The sequence below is a fragment of the Heloderma suspectum genome, chromosome 11, assembly GCF_057233095.1.
Source record: "Heloderma suspectum isolate Gila_16-S chromosome 11, 16-S_ref, whole genome shotgun sequence".
In the NCBI taxonomy this organism is placed as follows: domain Eukaryota; kingdom Metazoa; phylum Chordata; class Lepidosauria; order Squamata; family Helodermatidae; genus Heloderma; species Heloderma suspectum.
Genome location: NC_139468.1, coordinates 18,789,634 through 18,813,358, shown reverse-complemented (window position 1 = coordinate 18,813,358; position 23,725 = coordinate 18,789,634). Strand labels below are relative to the sequence as shown.

The 23,725-nt window shown below is 45.8% G+C and overlaps 1 protein-coding gene across 4 annotated transcripts in view; it reads left to right on the top strand.

The window, feature by feature from the left end:
- Nucleotides 1-23,725, top strand: part of LEO1 (LEO1 component of Paf1/RNA polymerase II complex) — a 52,569-nt gene that overhangs the window by 13,808 nt on the left and 15,036 nt on the right. For 2 of the 4 annotated variants that reach the window (XM_084817079.1, XM_084817078.1), the window contains 6 exons: nt 1,204-1,298; nt 1,967-2,101; nt 3,909-4,044; nt 6,558-6,744; nt 8,225-8,322; nt 12,308-15,784. In XM_084817079.1, the coding sequence (XP_084673205.1) occupies nt 1,204-1,298; nt 1,967-2,101; nt 3,909-4,044; nt 6,558-6,744; nt 8,225-8,322; nt 12,308-12,415 (759 nt within the window). In that variant the 3' untranslated portion in view covers nt 12,416-15,784. Of the gene's footprint in view, nt 1-1,203; nt 1,299-1,966; nt 2,102-3,908; nt 4,045-6,557; nt 6,745-8,224; nt 8,323-12,307; nt 16,807-23,725 lie in introns of those variants that run through there. The other 2 variants (XR_014785346.1, XR_014785347.1) reach the window with 2 other exon arrangements.

Below are 23,725 nucleotides of genomic sequence, written 5' to 3'. Positions count from 1 at the left end.
AACACACACACACAGACTAATCCCTGAAACCATCATCCTGCTTTAAGACTTGCAAATGATGTCAATTATTCTTTGAGAGCTGGTGTAGCATAAATGCTAAAGATGAAATGGTTAACCGGGAAATCCCCAGTTCAGATTTCACTTCTATGGTCAAGTCAGTGGCCTTAAGCAATCACGCATACAGAGAGAGAACGAGAGAGAGAGAGCAGTATGGGGACCAAGCTACCTGACAGCTTTGTTGCAAGGAATGCTGTGATAAATGGATATGAAGTACTGTAGTATTCAAAGTGCTATATAAATGCAAAAGATTACTCTTCTTAGGTATACAGAATCCAGATTTGGCCTGACATCTATAGCACTATGACAGTGCAAGTGCATGATAATATTAACCAGGGATCACCATCCTTTTACGGGCCATGGATCCATCTGGAAACTAAAAAAAAAAATTATGGGCACCATCACAAAATGGCTGCCTGAGAAGTGTGGCTAGTCACAAAATGGCTGCCATGCCGGCCAGGCTAGTCATCAAAGGACTGGTAACCTGCCCAAAAAACTAATTTAAAGGCAAAGATTGGGCTTGAACCTATTTGACCCCATAAAGCAGATCAAAATACCCATTTCCCAGATACCCATTTCATGGAAGGCAAACTGAGGCTCAGAGATAAATAATTTGCCCAAGAAACTGAGTACAAGGCAGAGGTTGGGCCTGATGCCCAAATGCCACACCACATATTACACCATAGCAAGAAGAAAGTAAGTCACCGGCCCAAGGGGCTTACAATCCAGAACTAGGCACAGGGGAAGCAACAGGGCAGGGGGGAGGCAAGATGGAGATGACAGTAAATGGGCAAGGGGAAACATCCATTTGGTTCAGTTACACATACTTATTCTAAGCTTCACTGTGAGGACTGTGGAATTGTGTCAAGGTTTTGTAGAAAAGGCCCAGAGCCACCCTTCCCTCGCAGAATACTGGACTCTCTTGCTGTCCCATGGGCATCATATTAAGGATTTTCAACTGGTACAGTGCAACTAATTAAATAGTGTAGACTTGAATTCAGCAATTTGCCAGAATAGCCATCGATGGCATTCCTGCAAGTATTCTCTCCTCCCTGTCCCCACTCCCCACTGTATTTCTTGCAAGCAGAGGCCTGACGGCTTATTCACGAAGTACTTTGTACACATGGCAACTTTGTGTCCCAACAGGTGGAGAACACTATCCGTTGGCGCACGCGGCGAGATGAGGAAGGAAGCGAAGTTCGGGAAAGCAACGCTCGGATAGTCAAATGGTCTGACGGAAGGTCAGTTTATGCCTGATACTGCTTGGCCTGTTCTTGTGCACTGCAGCAGCGTGTTGCGCAGTTTAGAGGTCCTATCCGAGTTCTCATTCACATATATTTCCCCCAGGTTCACTTCTTTGGCCCCTGTATATCAGGCTTTGGCGCATCATTGGAGATATCAGGAATTGCCATTCACTGGGGATATCAGGAATTGCCATTCACTGCTTCAGAGGAAAAAGCTTTAGAGACGTTCACATTTTCTGCCAAATGTTGTGATGTCTGTCTAAAAATGTCTGTGGTTCTTAAGGGGTTGTCTCTGAGACTTTTACCCTCTTGAGGCAGATGCTGTTGTGGCTCTTTATGGGATAGCTCGGTCCTAGAAACAGATCATGATATATTTTTAGATCTCTTGTATAAAATTGGCACTGTCCATTAAAAAAAATGTTTCAGGCTCCTGCTCTCAGGCTTATTGCCTAAGTAAAACTAGACACAGGGGAAAGGGTTTGGAGCAGTATGGTCACGGTGAAAGAAAACAGTTGAGGGAAAGATGTGGCTATAATGGGCCGTTAAATACACCAACAGAAGTTGGCTGTTGGCTTTACCGTAATTACTGTTCCTCCAATTATAAGCAAAGCAAATAGGCCCCTGGCTTGTACACTAATGGGAACCATTCCCCTCTCCTTTTGAAGCATGTCACTGCATTTAGGGAATGAAGTCTTCGACGTGTATAAAGCCCCCTTACAGGGCGATCACAACCATCTCTTCATCAGACAAGGAACGGGTCTTCAGGGGCAGGCTGTGTTCAAGACGAAACTAACCTTCAGGTAAGCATTTGGCTCATATTGCATTCCAGACACCAGCCAGCATGGAATGGTGATCAATGTGAAACAGGACACAAGGTGGCTTAACATTAACATTCACTGTTGCCTAGGGCCTAGATACACACCAGGCTAAGAGCTGCAGCTGTTCAGTTTGAAAGCCCAGACATAACTGCTTTATACTCCCTGCCTCTGGATGTCAGGCAGGCACCAGTATTGTTTGTTTCCAGCACCTGCTGAACACATTTTTTATTTCAAGAAGCCTTCCCTGATTGGCCAGCCATGTTTTTATTGGGGTTTTTTTAAAACACATTTAATATTGTTTTACTGCTTCTATTATTGTACACTGCTCTAGAAACCCATTTAGATGTGGAGTGGTATATAAATGTTGTAAATAAATAAATACCAACCATTGGTTGAGCAACTCTGACTGGCAAGGTGTTAAGCAGAAGCTTTTGCCCATCCTTCTGCCTAAGATCCTTTATCTGGAGATGCCAAGTGTTCAATCTGGGATTTTGTGCATGTAGAGCTACTGGTGAGGTATGGCTCTAGAACCAAAATTCTGTGAGAACATCCTTGCCTAAAAATAACTCCTTCAAACTGCTTAGTTTATCTAACGTTCTAGGCAGAGCATCCAAATCTTGAGGCTGTTTGTTCATCTAGCCCATTACTGCCTATTGTGACTTTTTCCCATCATGCTACTTCCTCTTTTTGCTAGGAGATGCCAGGACTTGAGCGTGGGATCTTCCACATGTACAGCATGTGCTCTACTGCTGAGCTATGGTCACTCTGCATGTTGGGCACAGTCCGCTAGGGATTTCATTGAAATGAATCAGAGTTGCGCAGTTGTGCATCAGCCTGCTCTAGCTAGCAGAACTGCAAATGCATTTTGGAAAGGCTTGAAACGAAGAAGCTTTAGTGGATTGTGCCTGTTGTGAGGAAGGAAACAGAAGGCGGTGTGGTGATCAGAGGACTGATAGGGATGTTGGGGAAATCCGCAACGGATTCAGTGAGTTCAGGTTTCTATGAATTCAACCTGCAGATTCCACAGCAGACCAGCTTTTTCTGAGTCACGTGGATTGATAAGTTTGCAGGCTGGTTTTTCACTGAGTGGGGCAGGATTTGCACAAATGTGCTAATGCGCATTAAGTAATGCACATTAGTGCTAATTCGCATTAACTAATGCACCTTAGCACAGGTGCGCATAAGCACTAATGCAAATTAGCACAAATAGAATGAAATTCTGGTGGTAAAAATCCAGTTCTGTCAATGAGTGGACGACAGAGCGAAAGACGCCTTACAACCTATTTATTTATTTATTTATTTCATTTCATTTCATTTCTATACCGCCCAATAGCCGAAGCTCTCTGCAAAACACAGAATGGAATTAACTAAATCCTTTCTTCCTTAGGGGACTGAGGTTGAAGGATAATAATTTCTGTACTGAGAAGCAGTGAATAAAGGGTGGGCAAGGGGATGCTGGTAGCAGCTGAGGGCTAACGTCAATTGGAAAGTGATTCTGTGGTAGTTTTCTCTTTGGCTTTTTTTAATGGAGAGCTGGTACGCGTTCTTTCTCTAATGCAAAGGTGGCACCTGTGGGCCTCCAGATCTACTTGAATCTACAACTCCCATCATCTCTCACTATGCTAGCTAGAGCTGATGGCAGTTGGAGTTTAACAGCACCTTGAGGGCCTCAGGTTCCAACCACCACCAACGCTTTAGTGGTATTTATTTAATGGCAGGCTGTAGTTATTCACTCAGAATTGACATTCCCTGAAAGAAGTGTTTTAACCTGAGAACAATTCTTCAACAGGCCTCACTCCACAGACAGCGCCACGCACAGAAAGATGACACTCTCACTTGCGGACAGATGTTCAAAGACGCAAAAAATCCGCATTTTACCAATGGCTGGCCGTGATCCAGAGTCCCAGCGCACAGAAATGATTAAGGTACAGATTTGTGGGTGGGGATCAGAACTCGCCTCGTAAGCTGCTCTTTTTTGTTTTTTTCTCCTTCAAATTCTGAAAATGCTATTGGTGTGCTTGGCTCATCTGGACCTTTGGACTTGCTGCTCAAACACTACGGAGTCCTTGCTGCTGTCGTGCTAGAAAGGAGTCTGAACCGCCATAGGACATAACCTATATTGCCCTCTCTGTGCGTGACAGATGGGCCGCTTGGAACAAATGGAGTGAATAAGTCCAGTCAGGCAGAGCCGGTAAACAGCAGGGGGGGAAAGGGGAGAAGCAAGGAATAATCAGATCTCAGCAGAAGAAATAAGAGCAATGGCATATTTCTCATATGCCATGAAACTGAATATCTGAGCCTGGCAGTCGATTGTTATGAATCATTTTATGGTACCGCTAGGCAAGAATGGGCAGTTTCTGGCACTCAGGCTGCAGCATTTAGTGTAAAAACAAAAACATTCATCCACTGGATTCCTTCTCCAACACATGGATCAGTTTATATAATCCAGGCCACAGAGTGCTGAAAACTCCAGCTGACTCAGATAAACAAGCCAAGCTCTACCGTGCAGGGAAGACAGCACTGCTTTCCTAAGCCTCGCAAGACTATAGCTCAGTGGCTTTGTGCGCAGAAGGGCTGAGGTTCAATCTCCGGGTAGGTCTGACCCCTGTCGGAAACCCTCGAGAGCTGCTGCTGGTCAGTGTAGACCAGGGGTGCAGAAGTTCAGTCCCAGGGGCTAAATCTGGCTCTCTGGAATTGCCCAGACGGCCACGCCCCTTCCCCCCTGGCCACCAATTGTTTGGTGATTTCCCGGCTTTTGTGCGATTCCTTCTCCATTCTAAAAGGTTGAAATGCCTCTCCGAAGGCTTAGTGGCTGGCAGGAAGAGCTTAACGTGCTTATATTTGGGGGCATTTTGGCCCTGCCCCTTTTACTTTTGGCTCTGCCCTCCACTGGATTGCAGCCCCTGAAATGGAATCTGGCCCTCTGGCTGAAAGAGGTTCTGCAGCCCTGGTGCAGACCAAAGAAAGGGAACCTTTTTTTCAGCCGAGGACTGCGTTACCTGGGTCGAAACCTGTTGGGATCTGCATTCCAGCAGAGGCTGCGGCCACATGGATCCACCGTCTGACTTGGTGTGAAGCAGCCTCCTGTGTTCCTCGCTTTGTCTCTAGGCAGCGAGTCGGAGGGAGCAGGGATTCCTTTTCGATCCGAAGCGTTGTAGCTGGTCAGACTGAACCTAGGCAAAGCCCGTGGGGGTGGCATGGGGTTGATCTGCATAATTTTGTGTCAGATCTTAAAGGAGAAATGCACTCCTCAAAATCATATGCATTGCTGAACTCAGGGAGGCCCAGTCGACACCTGCAGCAGAGTTCTGAAGAGGCAGAATGGGCTATCCTGCTTCAGGCCGAATGTGTGGGAATGACGTTCGTGAAGGATCTGCGAGCTTAAAACGAAAAGCCTCCCTGCAAATAGAAAATGAGCTTGGCAGGGCTCAGGCTGGGCAGTGGGCCGGCTTCCTCCTCATCAATATCACCACTGCCCATTCACATTCCCTCTCTGATCCCAGTCCGCAAAAGATGCCCAGAGGGCACAAGGCAAGTGGAGGATGGTGCTCCTTCTCCTCGCTTGTCTCCCTGCTACAGGGAGGAGGAGGAGCAGCAGCAGCAGGCCAGGAGGCTCTGGGGGTCCACAGTGGGCCATGGCGGGTGCCCAACAATGCCGGCTCCTGACACCAGCCCCAGGGTTGTGCTAGAATCTGTCCCACTGCTGCATTAGATCTATTTATTTCATTTCTATACTGCCCAATAGCCGAAGCTCTCTGGGTGGTTCACAGAAATTAAAACCACAAGGTGCAGCGTAAAACAGTATAAAATATGAAGGCTTAAAAGCACAATAGAACAGTACAACCAGAATAAAACCTAGCAGCAATGCAGCGGTTTAAAATACAGATTTAAAACACCAGAGCTAAAAGATTTGTTGTTCTTCAGTTGTGTCCGGCTCTTCGTGACCCCATGGACCAGAGCACGCCAGGCCTTCCTGTCCTCCGCTCTCTTCCGGAGTGTGCTGAAGTTCATAAAAGATTATGGAAAAGAGTAGGAAGAGAAAATGATTGGGAAGCTAAAATGCTAAAATACCAGGAATATAAAAAGGTCTTCACCTGGCACCAGAAAGAATACAACGTAGGGCCCTGGCAAACCTCTCTTATTTAACTGACAGGGAATTTTAATGTGGGGAAGCATTCGAAGGTGAGTAAGAAAAGACAGCCCTCACTTGCAGTCTGAAGTGGGACGGTCCACTCTCCCACACTGGGATTCTTCCACGCACTCTGCTGCAGGGGTAGTCGAACCAGGCCCGAGGCTTTAAAATGGCAGGGCGGGGAGGGGGAGGGTCTTTGGAAGGAGCCTTAACCGCTGCAAGGAGGTGCAGTGCAATGCGGAATCCAAGCTCCACGTGCAAAATCTCCCTCAGCACACCCACACACCACATTCTTTTCCCCCACAGAAAGAGGAGGAGAGGCTGCGCGCTTCTATTCGCAGAGAGTCCCAGCAGAGGAGGATGCGGGAGAAGCAGCACCAGCGGGGGTTGAGCGCCAGCTATTTGGAGCCTGATCGCTACGACGAAGAGGATGAAGGGGAAGAGGCCATCAGCCTGGCGGCCATAAAGAACAGATATAAAGGCGGGATAAGAGGTACGCCCACCTCGCCTGCAGTCCTTGTTTCGCTCAATCAAATCTGATGTGTGGATTTAAACGTCCGCTTTCCACAGATAGGGATATCTGTATTGAAACGCAGTGTGAGAAAATTCCTTCCGAAAATAATTTATTTAATGCATTTAAGGTGCAATCCTATGTGTGTTTAGACAGAGAAAAGTCCCACAACTCCCAGCGCAGGCTGGCTGGAGTATTTTTCCATCTAAACATGCACCCTTAGTAGACATGCATCCCACTTGGAGGAGTCCTCCAAGTGGCTCACAACACTGATAAATTCCAGTGGGTGCATTGAAAACCATGTAATAAAACACCCAGCCCAGCTGAAGCAGGGAAAGCTACCAATGGTACTATGCCTGGCCTGCCTGGATTCCTTCCCATAGGTTGTTAAATGGCCCTGAAAAGTTACTAGATGTGACTAGGTGTATGTGATTTGACTGTTCCATTAAAAAATTCCACTTGTATCCCACCCACCCTTCACTGAACTCAAGGTGGCATCCGTGGGGTTCCCAGGTGGCTTCCCATCCAAGTGCCAACCAGACCTGGGTCTGCTTAGCTTCAACAAGGTTGCTGCATCACTTGCCTTCAGACCATCTCCTGGTCCACCAGTGGTGGGAAGTGCATCTCCATCTTGGGTGACAGTCTGTCTTTGTCTGACAGATGCTGGGGACCCAAAGAGAAGGGGTGGATATACAGCATCTTGCACCCTTTGTGGATTTTCATGGCACATTGAGCTGGCCGCTGCTGGAAGATACAGTGCTGATCTCAATGAATTGAATGTAGGGGTGTTGGACTGTTTTTGGGTGGGGCGGGCAGATTACCTCCCCAACCCCTCCCCAACCCCTCCCCAGGCTGGAGGACAACAAGGCATCATCCCTGATGTCTGGACTCATTCACCAGCTTTGATGTGTGCGGGCTTTCCCTAGCCAGGGAAAGCCCATGGGCACCGAAGCCCCCCGGACCAAGGCGTGGGGTGAAGGAGCACTCCTCCACACCATGCCTCAGTTGGAGTGGCTTTGCCTGCCCCACGCTTGCCCCCATTGGGAGGACTTGGGGCAGGCAGAGCTTTCCGCCACCGTCAGGGGACCATCTTATCACACAGTGTCTGGGCCAGCTTGTCATCTGGTGGCATCATTATCAGCTGTTTGCTTTGCTTTGTTAACTCCCTAGCCAGCTTTTCTCTTTTCGTTTGCACAGTGCACGTTGTTTTCACACAGAACATTTGCTTCTCTGTTTTTGCAGTGGCCAGTCAATGGTCACAAGCAAATACATGTCACTGATAACAACTTGCTTGTGCACATGTTTTCCATGTCGGGAAACCATCCTGTGTAGCGAGTGGCCCAGGGTTGCTTTATTTGAACATGCTTCCAAATGGCACGTTTCTAAGCTACGGTCAACTTCACTTGCTGGATTGTGTTTGTAGCTTTGTTCTTGAGGAGTAATGCATATGTTTCCCTTTCAGAGGAGCGTGCTAGGATTTATTCTTCAGATAGTGATGAAGGCTCAGATGAAGATAAAGCACAGAGATTGCTTAAGGCAAAGAAGCTGAACAGTGATGAGGTAAGAGAAGCCACAGGGGTCTCTTTCGGGTGGCAATGCGGTTATGTTTGCTGTAATTTTGGTCTGATGTACAGAACACTCTATGCTTGTGAACTTGATATCAAAGATCAGTCGAGCTCCAACAAACTCATCATCTGTGAATCGGTGTCTTGTGAGATTAGGGCATGGTTTTTCTGTTTCACCCATGTAATGTATTGGGAATACCATGTAATGGGAATATTCAGGATTTAATGTAATTATTCCTTTTAAAAATATTTTTACCCTGCCTTTCTGTTCTAGCAAAAGCAGTTAGGGTAGCGTACAAAATTGAGAAAATGCATATTCATGAAATCACAAGAAAACCAGTATCAACAAAACAGTAGAATCACAGAGTTGGAATGTATCCCCAAAGGTCATCTAATCCAGCCCCCTGCTAATGCAGGAAGTCCGTTGCTACAGCATCCCAGGTAGAAGGCCATGCAGCCTCTGCTTAAAAACCTCTAATGAAGGGGAGTCCTCCACACTTCCAACGCAGTTTGTCCTAGTGTCAAACAACTCGTGCCATGCAGAAGTCCTCCCTGATGTTTAGCTGAAATCCCCTTTCTTGCAATTTGAACACTTTGGTTCAGGATCTATCCTCCAGAGCTACAGAGAACAAAAGGGCTTCATTTTATTTTTATTTATTAATAAGATTTGTATACCGCTTGATATAACAAAATCGCTAAGCAGTTTACTTTCATCCTCTATGTGATAGTCCTTCAAATATACGAAGATGGCTATCCTACTGCCTTTTAATTGTCTCTTCTCCAGGCTACCCATAACCAACTCCTTCAGCCTAATTAAAGCAGCACCAGGCTATTAAAACACAAAGCAGAGGGCAGAAGAAGAGTAACACTATCAGTCAATGATTCAGGCTGAAAACTCCATCACAGTCCAACAACAAACCATGGGTTCTCTTCATGGGCCGTTCGTGGCTAACGAACCATGGTTTGTTAGCATGGCTGGGTTCACACAACGCAACAACCCATGATTCAACAACAAACCACGATTCAATAACAACTCTTTCTGAACCCATAATCTGGGTTGTTGTATTGTGTGAACTACTTCAATGGCATGTTTTGCATGGGAGGAGGTATTGTGTTTTGCATTCACACAGGTCACAAGAAGGGTATCTAAACTTCTCTCCTAAATCCTATCAACACCCTTAATATCTTTAGACTGCAATATTTGGTGTAAGATAGCAAGTTTGTGGAGGCCGCGGTGGCTTAGTGGTTAAGACGCTGAACTGCAGACCGGAAGGTCGGCAGGTCAGCAGTCCGAGACCCGAGTGCCGCGTGACGGAGTGAGCTCCCGTCTTCAGTCCCAGCTCCTGCCAACCTAGCCGTTCGAAAGCAAGAAATTGCAAGTAGATAAATAGGTACCGCCTCGGTTGGAAAACGTCCATTTAATGCTGCAATTACAGATCCCTGCAGGTTTTTGCTTCCTGACCAGGATCTAGTATGTCAAGGGGGCTGTGATCTTGTGTTTCCCAAGCAGGAGCCCCCCACCCCACCCCACGCTGCATAACAAACGTCTTTTGAAGTTGGGGGCGGTTTCAAAAGCGGGTAGTGATGTGGCGGAGGGGAAGGGTCTGCTGATCAAAGCAAAATCATCAGCAGTTCCCCTGGGCTTCAGGATTCTTTCTGCTGTCTCGAACTACTCATTTCTCTGTAGATAAAAGAGAACGGGATGGACCACCTGTGCTGACGCTTTGCTTTTCTTCTTTGCCTTCCATTTTAAAAGCCGTTTAAGTTTGAATGCCGAAGTTCAACTACACCACGTGGGGGCGCTTACACATAAATAATAAGAGTAGCACCTCAGCATGTGCTACAAATTAGGGGATGCTCAGGCATTTCTGCTTCTGTTTGCATCTCGTTTAACCGTAGGTAAGTTGTTGGTCTCCAAAATGACCCGGAGGATAACTCTTTGGAGGCCAGCGGCGTTGGCTGGGTAGGGTAAAACAGGCTTCCGAGTTTCGCAAAGATTTCCAGGAAGAGCTCCAAAGTGGAGAAGTGAATTTGGGCAGAAGTACAAAAGAAGAATTCTGTACCAAGATCAGTTCAGCTGGACTGGAGGTAGCCAGGAGATGGGTGGAGACAGGCAACACATGGCCTTCATTCAATTTGAAGAGCTCTGTCATTTTTCAGGAATTCAAACCTATTTAGAGCAGTGGGCCATTGGTAAAGCAAAGTGGGATCTCAATTCATGTATATAGATCTCGCATTGAATCGGGGGCCAGCCCTAGACCAAACAGTGCCCCAGACCGGGAGTGTCTTACACACACACACACACACACACCCTCCATTTATTCAGCTTTGTAAAACTTTATTTTCTTTTATTGCATTTGTAGCCTGTTTCATGGCTTTGATGCACTTTTACTTTGATTTCCATGCGTGAAATCTCTCTTCCTGCCGTATGAACTATCTCTTCTACTTGTTTCAGCGTGGATAGTTGAACTGGCCATCTCGTTCAAATCCTTGGCACCTGTGCTCAGCTCCACTGCCACAACAGAAGCTGTGCTCAGCGCTCCTGTGTTGCCCCCTGCTCTTCCTGCGATATGTCTTTGTTCGCAAGGGCGCTTGCCCCCCTTAGGTGCGGAGGGTGGGAAAGTTGCTATTTACATGGTCTTTCTGTTCCATAGGAGGTACAGAACTAAAAAGGGAGGGGCTCCTCCCTTGGCTTCTGATTAAGCCCCCTCCCTCCCCAAACTGATTTCTGAGTTAGGACCTAGTATTGCCCACATACCTTCGAGCCTGGGCCTGATCTAGCTTTGCAATGTGTTTTATATAGGGAGCATTCTGCTACTTCCTTTCTCTCCCTTTGCAAGCCCTAACTAAACTGCAACCCTAAGGAAGAAATCCTGTGGCTGCTAGTCAGCGGCTAGACAGCCATAGGATATGTGGGTTTCTGGGAATCGACCTCAGAGCCTGTGCTCCAAGGTCGGTTCCCAGAGAACCAACCATCCCCGCTTCCCGCGCTGCTTCACAGGCAGCTCGGAATGGCCCCACCCTCCACGCTCGGAAGAGGAGCGTGGAGCAGCAAAAATGAGGTGTTCTGGGGGGTGGTCCAGGGCAGGGAAGGCGGAAATGCCGGTACGATACATCCTTTGTGTTGTCCGGCAGCCTCCTCCCCCACTCGGCCTTCCCACGGCTAGACAGCCGAAATGGGCTAGCTAGCTGCAAATGCAGGGTGGCTGAAGCATGGAGGGGACGATCCCCTCCATGCTTCTCCTGCCCTGCATTGGATAGGCAGTCACCTCCAAGTTCGGAGGCGGCCGCCTATCCCCATAGGATTGCACCCTAAATGTACCTACTATTGCTGGGGTCTCCTAACATGGTGCCTCTGGGCCCCGGCGTGCCCATGAACTGGGAGGCTGGCATGCTGCAAAGCACAGTGCTGCCCCCCAGCACCATCTTTATTTGGGTTCGAAATGGCAGTTCTGTGTTTTAACATTCCGACCCCACTTCTGCCTTGGACTTAGGTTCTTGGGCAAGCTCCTTTTAACCTCACCCGTTTGCCTTCTGAGTGTTTTGTGTCCGGCCATGCCCACCACGGCAGCCATGTTATGAATGGGCAAGCCACCGCCTCCACGGCAGTCACTTTGTAAGAATGCCCACGATGCTCTCTCAAGACTCCAAATGTGCCTTCTGTCCCAAAAAGTTTGGGGACCAGTGTACTAGACATTAAATCTCATTTTGGCTCAGAGGACCTTAACCTCTAAGTCAGCCTGCTTAGGGTTGTGCTGTAAGTTTGTCTGTTTCATCAGCCGCAGTCCATCCCACTTGTGTCTTCAGATCAGCTGTGTGCAAGCCGTTCCAAGAGTCATCTTTGCCTAGCCCAACCAGAGGAGGCGTCTTCTCCTTCTTGGGAGCATTTCTTGGAGCAAGGCTGATTTCAGATTGGAATTTTTGTCTCTTACAGAAACGAAAGGCTCAGTTTGGCTTAAAACTTATCTGTTTCCCTGCAGGAGGGCGAGCCTTCCGGTAAAAGGAAGGCAGAAGACGATGACAAGTCAAGCAAGAAGCATAAGAAATATGTGATCAGTGATGAGGAAGATGAAGATGAGGATGCATAATGTCAAGCAAGTCTAAAACTTGACAGTAGATTTTTTTATACATATATATATAGAGAGAGAGAGTGAGAGAGAGACTGTACTGTTCTTTTGCAGCCAAGATGTAAGTATACCCCTGAGGATTTTTTGTTTTTGACAAAAGAAACGTGCACAAATATGTGTACTCCTAAATGAATAAAGCTTCTTGTTGGACCTTTTTCTTTTACTAGGCCTGGCTGTCGTTCGCCATTGAAAACATTGGATTCATCAAATCCAAGTTGGTGCTGGATCACGGCGTGAGCATGTGTCATTGTGTGTTCTGCGTTGCCAAATGTGACGGGGGAGGGAGCAGGGGGAGGAAAAGGTGTGGGGCCGCTGATTTTGGCAGCAGCTGTAAGAAGTGGTTCCCACATGCTGCAGGCATGTTTTCTGTGTATGTGCACACACCTGCCTCTCTTGGAAACCCACAAGTAGGACATAAGTGCAGTTGCACCCTCACAGCCACGTTTCCCAGCAACTGGTATTCAGAGGCTTACTGCCTCTGATACTGGAAGTATCATATAGCCATCAGGGCTAGTAGCCACTGCTATCTATCCATCCCACTCAAAAATAAGGTGGTGGTTGCTGCATATGTGGGGGTGGGGACTCCCTAGCTTTTAAGGAATTATATGTGCGTCCATTAAAGAAGAACATGTTAAACTCCCAAAACGGCATGAGAAGGACCTGCAGGCTTCTGAAACGCAGAGGATGTTGATGGCAGGATGCTGACCCTACGGAGCAGCCTTCCCACCTGGTGCCCTCCAGATGTGTCAGACTTCAACTCCCATCAGCCACAGCTAGCATGACTAGTGGTCAGGGATTCTGGGAGCTGTAGTCCAAAACATCTGGAGGACAGCAGATTGGGGAAGGCTGCTATAGAGATAGGAGAGTCTACGGTAACTCACTGTATTGTCTGGAGTTGGAATTTCCTGGTTCCTTTAGTTTAGACCTTGTATCTTTTTCATCTGGGGGCCTGTAAGGGGCTGGGGATATGTTTCAACATTTTGTTTCAGACCCCCATTTGTCGATATGAAATTAATGACCAAAGTAACCAACAAAATATAGTAAAGACCCAAATAAGATTTTTTTAAAAAAAATTAAGTGGGACACATGTTGAGGTTAAGTGTGGGTTCTGGAAAGGCCACTGCCGTAAACTATAGGGAGGCAGGAGTGGAAATGCCCAAACTATTGCTTTGTCTTCCAGCCAAGAGAACCTCAACCTACCAAGAAAAGCCGTATTTAAAGCCCAGCCCTCTCTATCCATGGTAATTGAAAAGAAACAAAGCTCTTTCAACTCCCTCATCTCTATGCCAAACCACAATCATCGCCCTGGCTTTCTCAAGAAGAATTTTCACCATCCCGCAGTAGCCTGTCCAAAACGTTGCTTTTGCCCCCCTCCACACACGCACACTTTTTTTTTTTGCATTGAAGCTGGATGGACACACACTCATGTTTTCTTTTTTTTATTATTAATTTGCCCTAAACTTGTGAGCAGTTAAAACACATGAGAAACTCTCCTTGTGACTTTCCTGTGAGTTACTGCAGCACCATTTAAAAGTTCACATGTCCCCTTAGGGATTTTTCTTCCGCTGTCTCTCAAAAATAATGCTGCTTTATAACTTGCTGGAATTTTGACCTGATAATCTACTTAGCAGAGTGACCTCAGCAAAGACAGATCCTCTTCCCCTTCATGAGTTTACTTGACTATTGCTTTGCGCCTGTTGTCGGAATAGAAGACGGCTGAGAAGAAGGCATGCTCTCGTTATGTAATGTAGATTAGGGTGGCCAGAAGGCGGTAAATCTCCAGATGTTTTGAACTTCAACTCCCAGAAGTCCCTGCCAGCATGGCCAACGGTCAGGAATGCTGGGAGATGAAGTCCAAAACAACTGGAGATTACTTTTCTGCCCAACCCTGATGTAGATTAATATACATCAGCCTTTCCTAACCTAGTGCCCTCCAGATGTGTTGACTACAACTCCCACAATCCTCAGCCAGCATGGCCAATGGCTGAGGATTGTGGGAGTTGTGGTCCAACGTAATTGGAGGGCACCAGATTGGGATAGGCTGATGTACAATATTCCTGCTTTATCAGAGAATTTCCCAGGACCTTTCCATGTTGGAAGTCTGCTGTGTGTGAGCACAGGGGAATCTGTTAACATCAGTGGGAGATTATGTTTGTGAGTGTTGCATATTTCATTGGCTTTTAGAGTGTTTTCAGTTTTGATTTCAGCTCACAGTTTTAGCTTTGAAAAGCATTTGCTTCTAGATGTGTTTGTGTGTTTCCATGACACTGTTAACTTCTACACAGGGCAATTGCACACGGTGACTTTGGTTTATCAGACCCATAATTCTGACTTCCGCACTTTCATAGACCTGGGAATTATTGAACTCCCATCACCCATCAGCATGGCCAATGGTCACAGATGGTAAGAGGTGGAGTCCAACAACATCTGGAGGGCCACAGTTTCCCTACCTATCATAGACATTTCTTGCACACTTTTAAAGCCATAAGGGCTAGGAACATATTATTAATGGTATGATTCTCAGGACGTGGAAATCCCCTTTGTTCTTTAACTCTTTTTCTTTCTCTCTGGGAGGTTGATGCCTGCCACTGTGTTACGGCTACCACATTTGTGCATATTCATCTGCTGTCTCCTTTGCCTCGCTCTTCTCCATTTGTTATCCCCCATCTGCCATGTCTAAATTTAGACTGTAAGTTCTTTGGGGACAGAGACCTGCTTTTTGCTTGTGATACTCTATAAAACAATATGCACATCGATAACCCTATATGCATAATGGAAGGTGGTGGCAACCAAAGAACTTGCAAGTCAGCCTTGCAGTCAATCCACAGAAGTTACTACCCACGCCCGGTTTTACTAGCATCTGTCCAGGTGTCCCTAGGTTTGCCAGTTGTGGCCTAAAAGAAAGCAACCGCGAGCTCTTAGCGACTCACCTGGAGGCGAGTCTTACTACAGGTGAGTAGGAGACAATGCTATCTTGATATGGCATGACGTAGCACGGTGATGCTGCGTGTGCTACTTAACCCTCCGTTTCTAGTACACAAATAATCTTCATAGGGTAGCCTGGTGTCCTCTTCTACAGAGGACAGTCCTCTATTTGAGGGGCTGTCAGTGGACCTCTTTTTGAAAGTGTTTGAAGGGCTGTCCTGTCCAAGTCCAGTTTAAAGCAAAAGAGCCCTAAGAAGGGAGAACAGAAGTTCTGAAGTTGCCCGTCAACAGGCACACAGGTTGTAGAGTCACTGTCTTCCCCACTGTGGTGAGATGGATTGTTTTCTATTTTAATTATTGTGATCGTATCTGCATTTGCATCTATACCTATAAATTAGTATCTGCAAATTTTAGGCAACTGTTGTGTCTTTTCAGGTGATACATTTCCTCTTCTTTGCGATATATACGTGGCCACCCTAATGTTCAATCTTTTTAGAAGCTAGACTCCCCCCTTCCTATATTCAAGTTGTAGCCCAAAGCTGAATCCACAGAGGTCCATTTTTGTAACCTTCATGTCCTGCTTTCTCCTCTGTGTTTTTCTCCTGTCTTTCTCAGGCCATTGCTCCGCTGCAGGCATACTAGTATTACAGTCATTCCTTCTCACTCAGAAACCTTGGCAATTATAGCCAGGGGGGCGGGGGGAGTTATAGAGATCTCCTGAATCTTGTAGTTTAGGATATTATTCCCACGATTTTTTTTAATTCATTATTTGCAAGCCATGTCAATTGACCTAGGACAATTGACTGGTATAACATTGAAAGTAAACATAGTAAATTACAGGGTTAATTACTGGTATAAAATTACTGTGTAAACACACACTCTCTTTCTCCTTCTGTACTCCATTTTTATTATTTTATATCTAATCCTTTAAACAATATTTCTACAGCAGCTTACACAAAATACATCAATCAATGTAAGGTTGTTTTTCTAAAGTGGCATCAAATTAGGAATACTTAGGCTGCAGCCCTACACAGTTACCTAGGAGTAAGCCCCACTGTATTCGGTGGGATTTACTTTTGTGTAGGCATGTATAGGATTATGCTGTTAAGGTAGCAATACATTCTAATTGCTGTGGATGCAATCCTGCCCCAATTTTAAACTCCATTAAAACAATAAAGTTAATAGACTGCTGCATGCATAACTGAGCACAGCCATTCTGTGTCTAGCCATGCTTTAGGCCTGATTCCACAGAGGTTTATTGTTGATGTTGATGTTTTAATTAATTTTTATTTTAAAATTTCAACAAAACAAAAAAGACTAAAGGAAAAAATGTAGCTATATAGAAGTGAATCTATCTATTTCAATGCATGTATTTGAAGTGTGTGTGTATGAAAATACCACCTTTCTAAGAATTACACATAAATGTCAAGAAAAATACTAACATTCATATTAGTGTCCATTCATCTATATACCACCCATTCAAATGTTGGCATCTGTATACCACCTGTTCAAATGTTGAAAGTGCTGTTAGGTCCTCAATCCATCGCATTATACAAGGTGAACATTTATCCTTCCAATGTTGTAATATCAGTCTTTTAGCTGTCAAAAGGGCGCAGAGAATCCATTTGCACTGACTGTGCATTAACTTCAAGGAAGCAGGTAGATAATTTAAGAGGACAAGTACATCAGTAAATATTAAAGAGGGTTCCAATACAAAGTGTATCCATATAATAATCTCCTCCCAAAAAGAGGCAGCTACTGGGCACTGCCAAAACATATGGTTAAAAGAAGCATTAGCTGTACCACCCCTCCAGCAATTAGCTGACATAGCCAAGCCCTTATTAAAGAGACATTGTGGTGTCCTATAGGCATGGAACAAGAGTTTTTGCTGAATAAGGTGTAACCTGAGATCCATAGATGCTTCAGATACAGACGCTAAAGCTGCGATGCATCAATTAGGCAAAATGGGACAATCCAATTCCCTATTCCACGGTTTTTGCTGCTGTTAGTGTATACCAGAAGATGTTAAGTAAGGACAAACCTGTGTTTACAAAAATGGGCATGATGCCCATACCTCCCAGTGGAGTGTACATTCGGTGACAAACCTGGGTTTGGCCATTGCATCATGTGTGAATTGGCCAGCCTTCCCCAACATGATACCTTCCAGATATGGCCATACTTCCTGGAGGTGATGGGAGTTACAGTTCAGCCCACCTGGAGGGCAGTAGGTTGGGGAAGGCTGGAATAGGCCTTTAGAATAAAGCTGTCAGTCTGTAGCCAAAGACATAGTCAGTAGAATAATCTGGAGAACGTGTTTTTTTAAAAGGCTTTGAATGTTGCTTGGTAGAAGGAGCTTAGTCTTATAATTAATAAACCCCTTTTCCATCTCTCTTTTCTCAAGTGGCAAAAACTTCTGCTTGTTGCTTTCTGCCGGTAATCCTTGGCGGAAGGACCATGGAACTTTAAATTCCTCATGTTCTCTTTTTGATTCAAGCCACACTTCTTTACACTTGCCTGAACATGAAAAGCTTACAGAAAAGCTGCAGACCGGTCTTGGTCAGTGCAGCGTCGCTCCTGCTTGCCTGGCAAGGCCTGGGCATTCTGAACACTTACGTAAGCTGTGGGGGAGAAGAGATATATTGTTGTTCATACTCTCAGGTTTGCTAAACTTACAGCAGTGGTTGACAAATCTAGCTTCAGGAAATGCTCCACGCAGAGCCTTGTAGAGGATTCTGGGATGTATTCTAGGAGTGGGCAATTTCAGGCTCGCTGGATCTAGTTTGATTTTTTCCTAGAACCCTGAGATCTGTCAACTGGAGCCTGATGCAAAAGACGTACGCTGAGAATTAAAGAATCCTGAGCTCAGGAATTTGTTATGAGTACCAGAATTGAATGGAGCCCAAAAATCCACTCCCGGTTACCCCAGCCTTTCTTTATTTCAGCAGTATAATTGTGAGCAGGGGGTAGAGTGATTTTATTGCTGCTATTGTTAAACAATTGGGAGTCAGAAATCCTTTGCGATTTACTGTAGATCACCCAGGGATCTACCAATAGATCCAGATCTACCTTCTGCCCAGCCTTGTTCTAGGGTACACACTCAGTTCACCCAGAATGCTGGCCAAACCTGTTGGGCTCATATGATCTGAGAGTGTGCCTTGAAACATACTCAGTACTTCCTTGAAGCTGCACATTGCATAGAGGAGGGGTGTGCTTTCAGTGCCGAAGGTCCCAGGTTCAACTCCTAGCATCTCCAGTTAAAAGTTTCACAATTATTTATTTATTTATTTCTGTATTACATTTATATCCCACCCTTTTTCCTCATGCAAGGAACCTAAGGCAGCAGACATGATCCTCCTCTCCTTTTTATCCTTACAACAACCCTATGAGATAGGTTAGGCTGAGAGTCAGTGACTGGCCCAAAGTCACCTAGTGAGCTTCATGGCTGAGTGGGGACTAGAACCCAGGTCTCCTGAGTTCCAGTCCAGCACTCTAACCACTATACCACACTGGCTCTTAGCAGGCACTGTGGACAGTTGCAGCCACAATTTGAATACCTTTGGCTTACAAAACTGATGTGATTCTGATGTTTTGTAGCTGTGCTCTAGTGTTTGTTTCCTTTTTCCTTTGTTTTTCCTGGTTCCAGACTTGGAGGTTAAAACAGGGATCCATGTCATGCAAATGGGGTGAAAGTGACATGGCTTGATGGGACCGTGGATGGTTGAGGATGTTGTTTATCTGGAGCACAAGGGTAATGATTAGATAAGATGCAGAAAACTCGAGGTAACTTCCTTAAGGCTGTGAAATCTGTACTTTGTCCGAGACGTGTAGATGGCAGAACATCCTGTCTAAGCAAAGGCATGCGATTGCCCATCTGTGATGCGTTCTAAAGCGATAAAACACGAGAAAATCTTTTTATTTGTCTAAGGCTGTTGGAGTTATGATCTCCAAGCATCACTGAATTGGACTGAATTTCAGTGCCAGTCCAAGTTCAACACTCCCTCTGCCTCAGCATACCAGCTCCGTCCGGTGAAATGCTAACCATTTGGAAGAGTACAGAACCGCCATTTTCTCCCTGTATTTTTCCCCCAGATTCCGGTGGCTCATGTTGCATTTTGAATGGGGAGTTGTGTGTCTTGGAGGAAGCAACGAGATCGCAAGCCAACAAAGCATAACTTCAGTGTGGCAGCTCTTGTTCTCCCTCGCCCCCACTCCACGTCCCTTCATAGGATGGCTTGGAAAAAATAGCAAATGCCAAAGCAACATTTATTCTGGGCAGCTTGGCCTTGTGCATTCCAGATTTTTTACGCGATATGCTGATATTTTCCAATTTGTCACAAACAAGTGGCCCTTTTATAAGATTGTAAAAGGCACCAACAATGGCATGGATATTTTAACCTATACCTGAATAGATTGCCACCTTTGGAACCTCTATGATATGTACGTGATTGGGAAAAGGTCTGGAAAGATGTTCTGACACAGGGGTGTTGAGCTTCTTTCAGCTTGAGGGCTGAATGCAAGTTCAGAGTTTCCTCCAAAGTGTTGCTGGGTGCATTCAGATGTAACACTATACCATGGTTTAGCATTACAAGAACAAGCCTAGCCTGCCCCCAGCTTACATGCTCTCCCCTCCCCTCTTGTCCGCCAGCATGACTGCGAGGAGGACTTCAGAAACTTCCCCTTCCATTTTAGATTAATCGCAGTTTAGTGTGTCATCCAAACCCTAAACTGTGATTAATCCGGACTATGGTTAGTAGAAACAAGACTGCTTCATAAACCATGGTTTGAAGCCGGCTAGTTTCCACTAGCCATAGGTAAGACCCACAGTTTGTCTGGGTTTGGACAACACAGCAAACTGCAGTTAATCAAACACGGGCACAGAAGTTTCCAAACTCTTCCTCACGACCGGGAGATGAGGGAGCGGGGAGTGCTTAAGTCTGGGGGAGGCTAGGCTTGTTCTTATAATACTAATCTGTGGATTAGCATTACATCCAGACTGGCCCATTGTCTCCTCCCTGGCTTGGTGAACTACACACCAGCAGTAGAGGTTGAGTGACACTACCTCCCATTCTGCATTTGACTTTGGGCACCGTTTCCACCAAGGAAGCCATCCCTGTTTCGGTAAACCAAAGGTGGGCAACTTGTCGCCTTCCAGATGTGCTGGCCTACAACTCCCATGATCCCTCGCCATTGGCTATGCTGGCTAGGGCTGATGGGAGTTGTAGGCCAAAACATCTGGAGGGCCACAAGTTGGCCATGCCTGCTGTAAGCTTTTGTTTGAGAAGTAAGTAAAGCCTGTTGTCAAGGTACTTTGGGGAAGGGCTGTAGTTCAGTGGCAGAGCACCTGTTTTGCATGCAGAAGGTCCCAGGTTCGATCTTTGGCATCTCCAGGTAGAGCTGGGAATTAAATCTGGCCTGAAACCCTGGAGAGCTGCTGCCATTCGGCAGGGGCAATGCTGAGCTGGATGGACCAAGTGTGTGGCTGGCTTAATACAAGGAAGGGGTCTATTGTTCTCAATTGTTTCTGTTCAGAATTTATATCGGCACACAACATCACTCATTTCCAAGCTGGGGGCTTCTTTGGATTACTTTTTTGGAAAATGGTCTGTGTAAAATACCTCTCTTTTGAAAACATAAATACAATGGAACTTTGGGCACTGTCTGAATTAAATATGATCTCATGGAGGTTGCATAAGGAGACTACAAGCTGCTTCTTAAAACACAGCTTTTTCTTTTCTGTCATTCAGAAAGTGTCTGTTATTGGGAAACAGCTGAGTCTGTTTTCAGAATAGGCATGCATGGAAGCTTTTTACCTCCTTTATGCTATAACTAGGCCACAGATAACTGGGCATTACTGGGAGAATGGGGAATGTTAATTGCATAGCAATTTCGGTTATGCATACTTTCCAGGGGCTTAATTTAATTGTTGCAAACTATACTTTGAAGCCACATGAGGCATAAGACAATTTCAGGTTTGAGATTATGCTTCTATGGAAATAGCATTAGAAACCCGGGGGGGGGGGTGTCAGTCTAGACATGTATAAAGCCTGTATGGAAATCTTATAAAATATGCTTCAAGAGTTTAGATTTATAAGTGGCTGGAAGCTTTCAGCATTAAGGGTCAGAACGAGAGCTCCTTGCTGTCTGCAGGCAAGAAGGCAGCTTTGCCAATACATTCACAAAAGCTACTAACCCATCTGCTTAAAATGTAAGGTATTATGGTATATCAACAGTCATGGGGAGAAAGAACAAACTTTTTCAAGTACAGAAATTTCCCTGCCTGGTCACCTAGACACAATTTTTACTCATTACAGGCAACTAGATGAACTGGTTAATAGAAGACATGTTTATGGTTTATCCAGTTCACCTAGTCGCCTGTAGTGAGTAAAAACTATGTGTAGGTGACAGGGCAGGGAAATTTCTGTACACTTGAAAAGGGTTTGTTCTTTCTCCCCCTCCTCTCCCCATGACTGCTGATATACCACAATACCTTACATTTTAAGCAGATGGGTTAGTAGCTTTTGTGAATTTGCCAATAAGGAGTAAAGCAAGCTTGACTCTGCCTGTCTGCCCCTCTCTATCTAGTCTTCCTTCCCTGTGGAACTATACACATATGTGTCCCTTGTTAGCCAGTGCTCCTTTGCACTCTTGAAACATCTGACAGGGAGAGGAGGAAGGGAAGCAGAGAGGAAAGGAAAACATGGCAGCTAGTGGGATGGCATGACTAGTAGGGCCAGCAGTGGCCCTTGACAAAACTAGTTGCAGCCCAGACACCTACACCATCTCACGCTGATGTGAAAGAGCTATAGGTGTCTCTGTCTGTCTCTGTGCACACAAAGTAGATTTCTTCTACTTGTTTTGGCCTACAACCTCATTAGCACCAGCCAGCCTGGCCAATGGTCAGGGGTTATGGGGGCTGTAGGCCAAAACGTCTGGAGCTCCTCCAGTTGGGGAAGGCTGCCTTAAATGCTAAGGCATGTGCTTCAGGGAACGAGATCAAGCTTCCATGCTTCGGCTTTAACAAAAATAATATCAGAGCCCTGCTGGATCAGACTGAAAGTCCATTTAGCCTAGCACCTTAGGAACGTCGGAAGCTGCCTCGTACTGAGTCAGACCAAGGGTCCATCTAGCCCAGTATTGTCGACAGTGACTGGCAGCAAAGGCTGTCCAGGGTTTCAGGCAGGGTTCTTTCCAAGTCCTACCTGGAGATGCTGAGGATTGAACCAGGGACCTTCTGCATTCAAAGCAGCTGCTCTACCACTGAGCTACGGCCCCTTCCATCTTGTTTCCATAGCAGACAACCAAATGCCAACGGGAAGCTCCCAAGCAGGGCAGAAAGGTGACTGCCGTCCCTTGTCAGTTTTCCCCATAATGTGATATTCATAGGCGTATAGGGTGGCCACGTGTCCTATTTTTCAGGCCTCTGTCTGAAGGGCTGTCAGAGGACAGGCCTCTGTTTGAAAGTGTCCTCTGTTTGAAGGGCTGTCCAGTCCAAGTCCAGTATAAAGAGAAAGAACCATCAGAAGCCAGTAGAGCAGAGCAGGGACCTTGAAGTCGCCCATCAACATTTAGTAACTGGTCAGCAGCCTGAGCAGGCACACAGGTCAGAATCCCTCTGGTGAGATGGATTTTATTTCTATTAAAATTATAGTAATCATATCTAAATTTGATTCCATACCTATAAAGTAGCATGTACAAATTTTATGCAACTCTGTGTCTTCTTTTGGCATTGAATTTCCTCTCTGGGGCGATGCGAAAGCGACCACCCTAGAGGCATAATGCCTCTGAACATGGAGGTTCTCTCTAGCTATTCTTCATGGATCTGGCCTCCCAAGAGTTTGACCTTTTTTTAAAAAAAGCCATCTTTAAAAGCAAAAAAAGCCAGGAGGGTAGGGAACATGGTGCCCATGGGCACCAGTGCACCCCTGGGCACATTTCTTGGCACCCACGAAGATGCCCTACCCCTCCCAGTAGGGCCCAATGCTCTTCAACATGTTTATTAATGACTTGGAGGAGGAGGTGCAGGGAATGCTGATCAAATTTGCAGATGACACAAAATTGGGCAGGATAGCTAATACTTCGGAAGAGAGAAACAAAATTCAAAGTGATCTGGATAGACTGGAGTGCTGGGCAGAAAACAACAGAATGACATTTAATAGGGATTAATGCACCTAGGAAAAAGAAACCAAAAGCACAGTTACAAGATGGGGGATACGTGGCTCAACAACAATACAAGTGAGAAGCATCTTGGAATTGTTGTAGATCACAGGCTGAATATGAGCCAACAATGTGATGTGGCTGCAAAAAAGGTCAATGCTATTTTGGGCTGCATGAATAGAAGCATAGCTT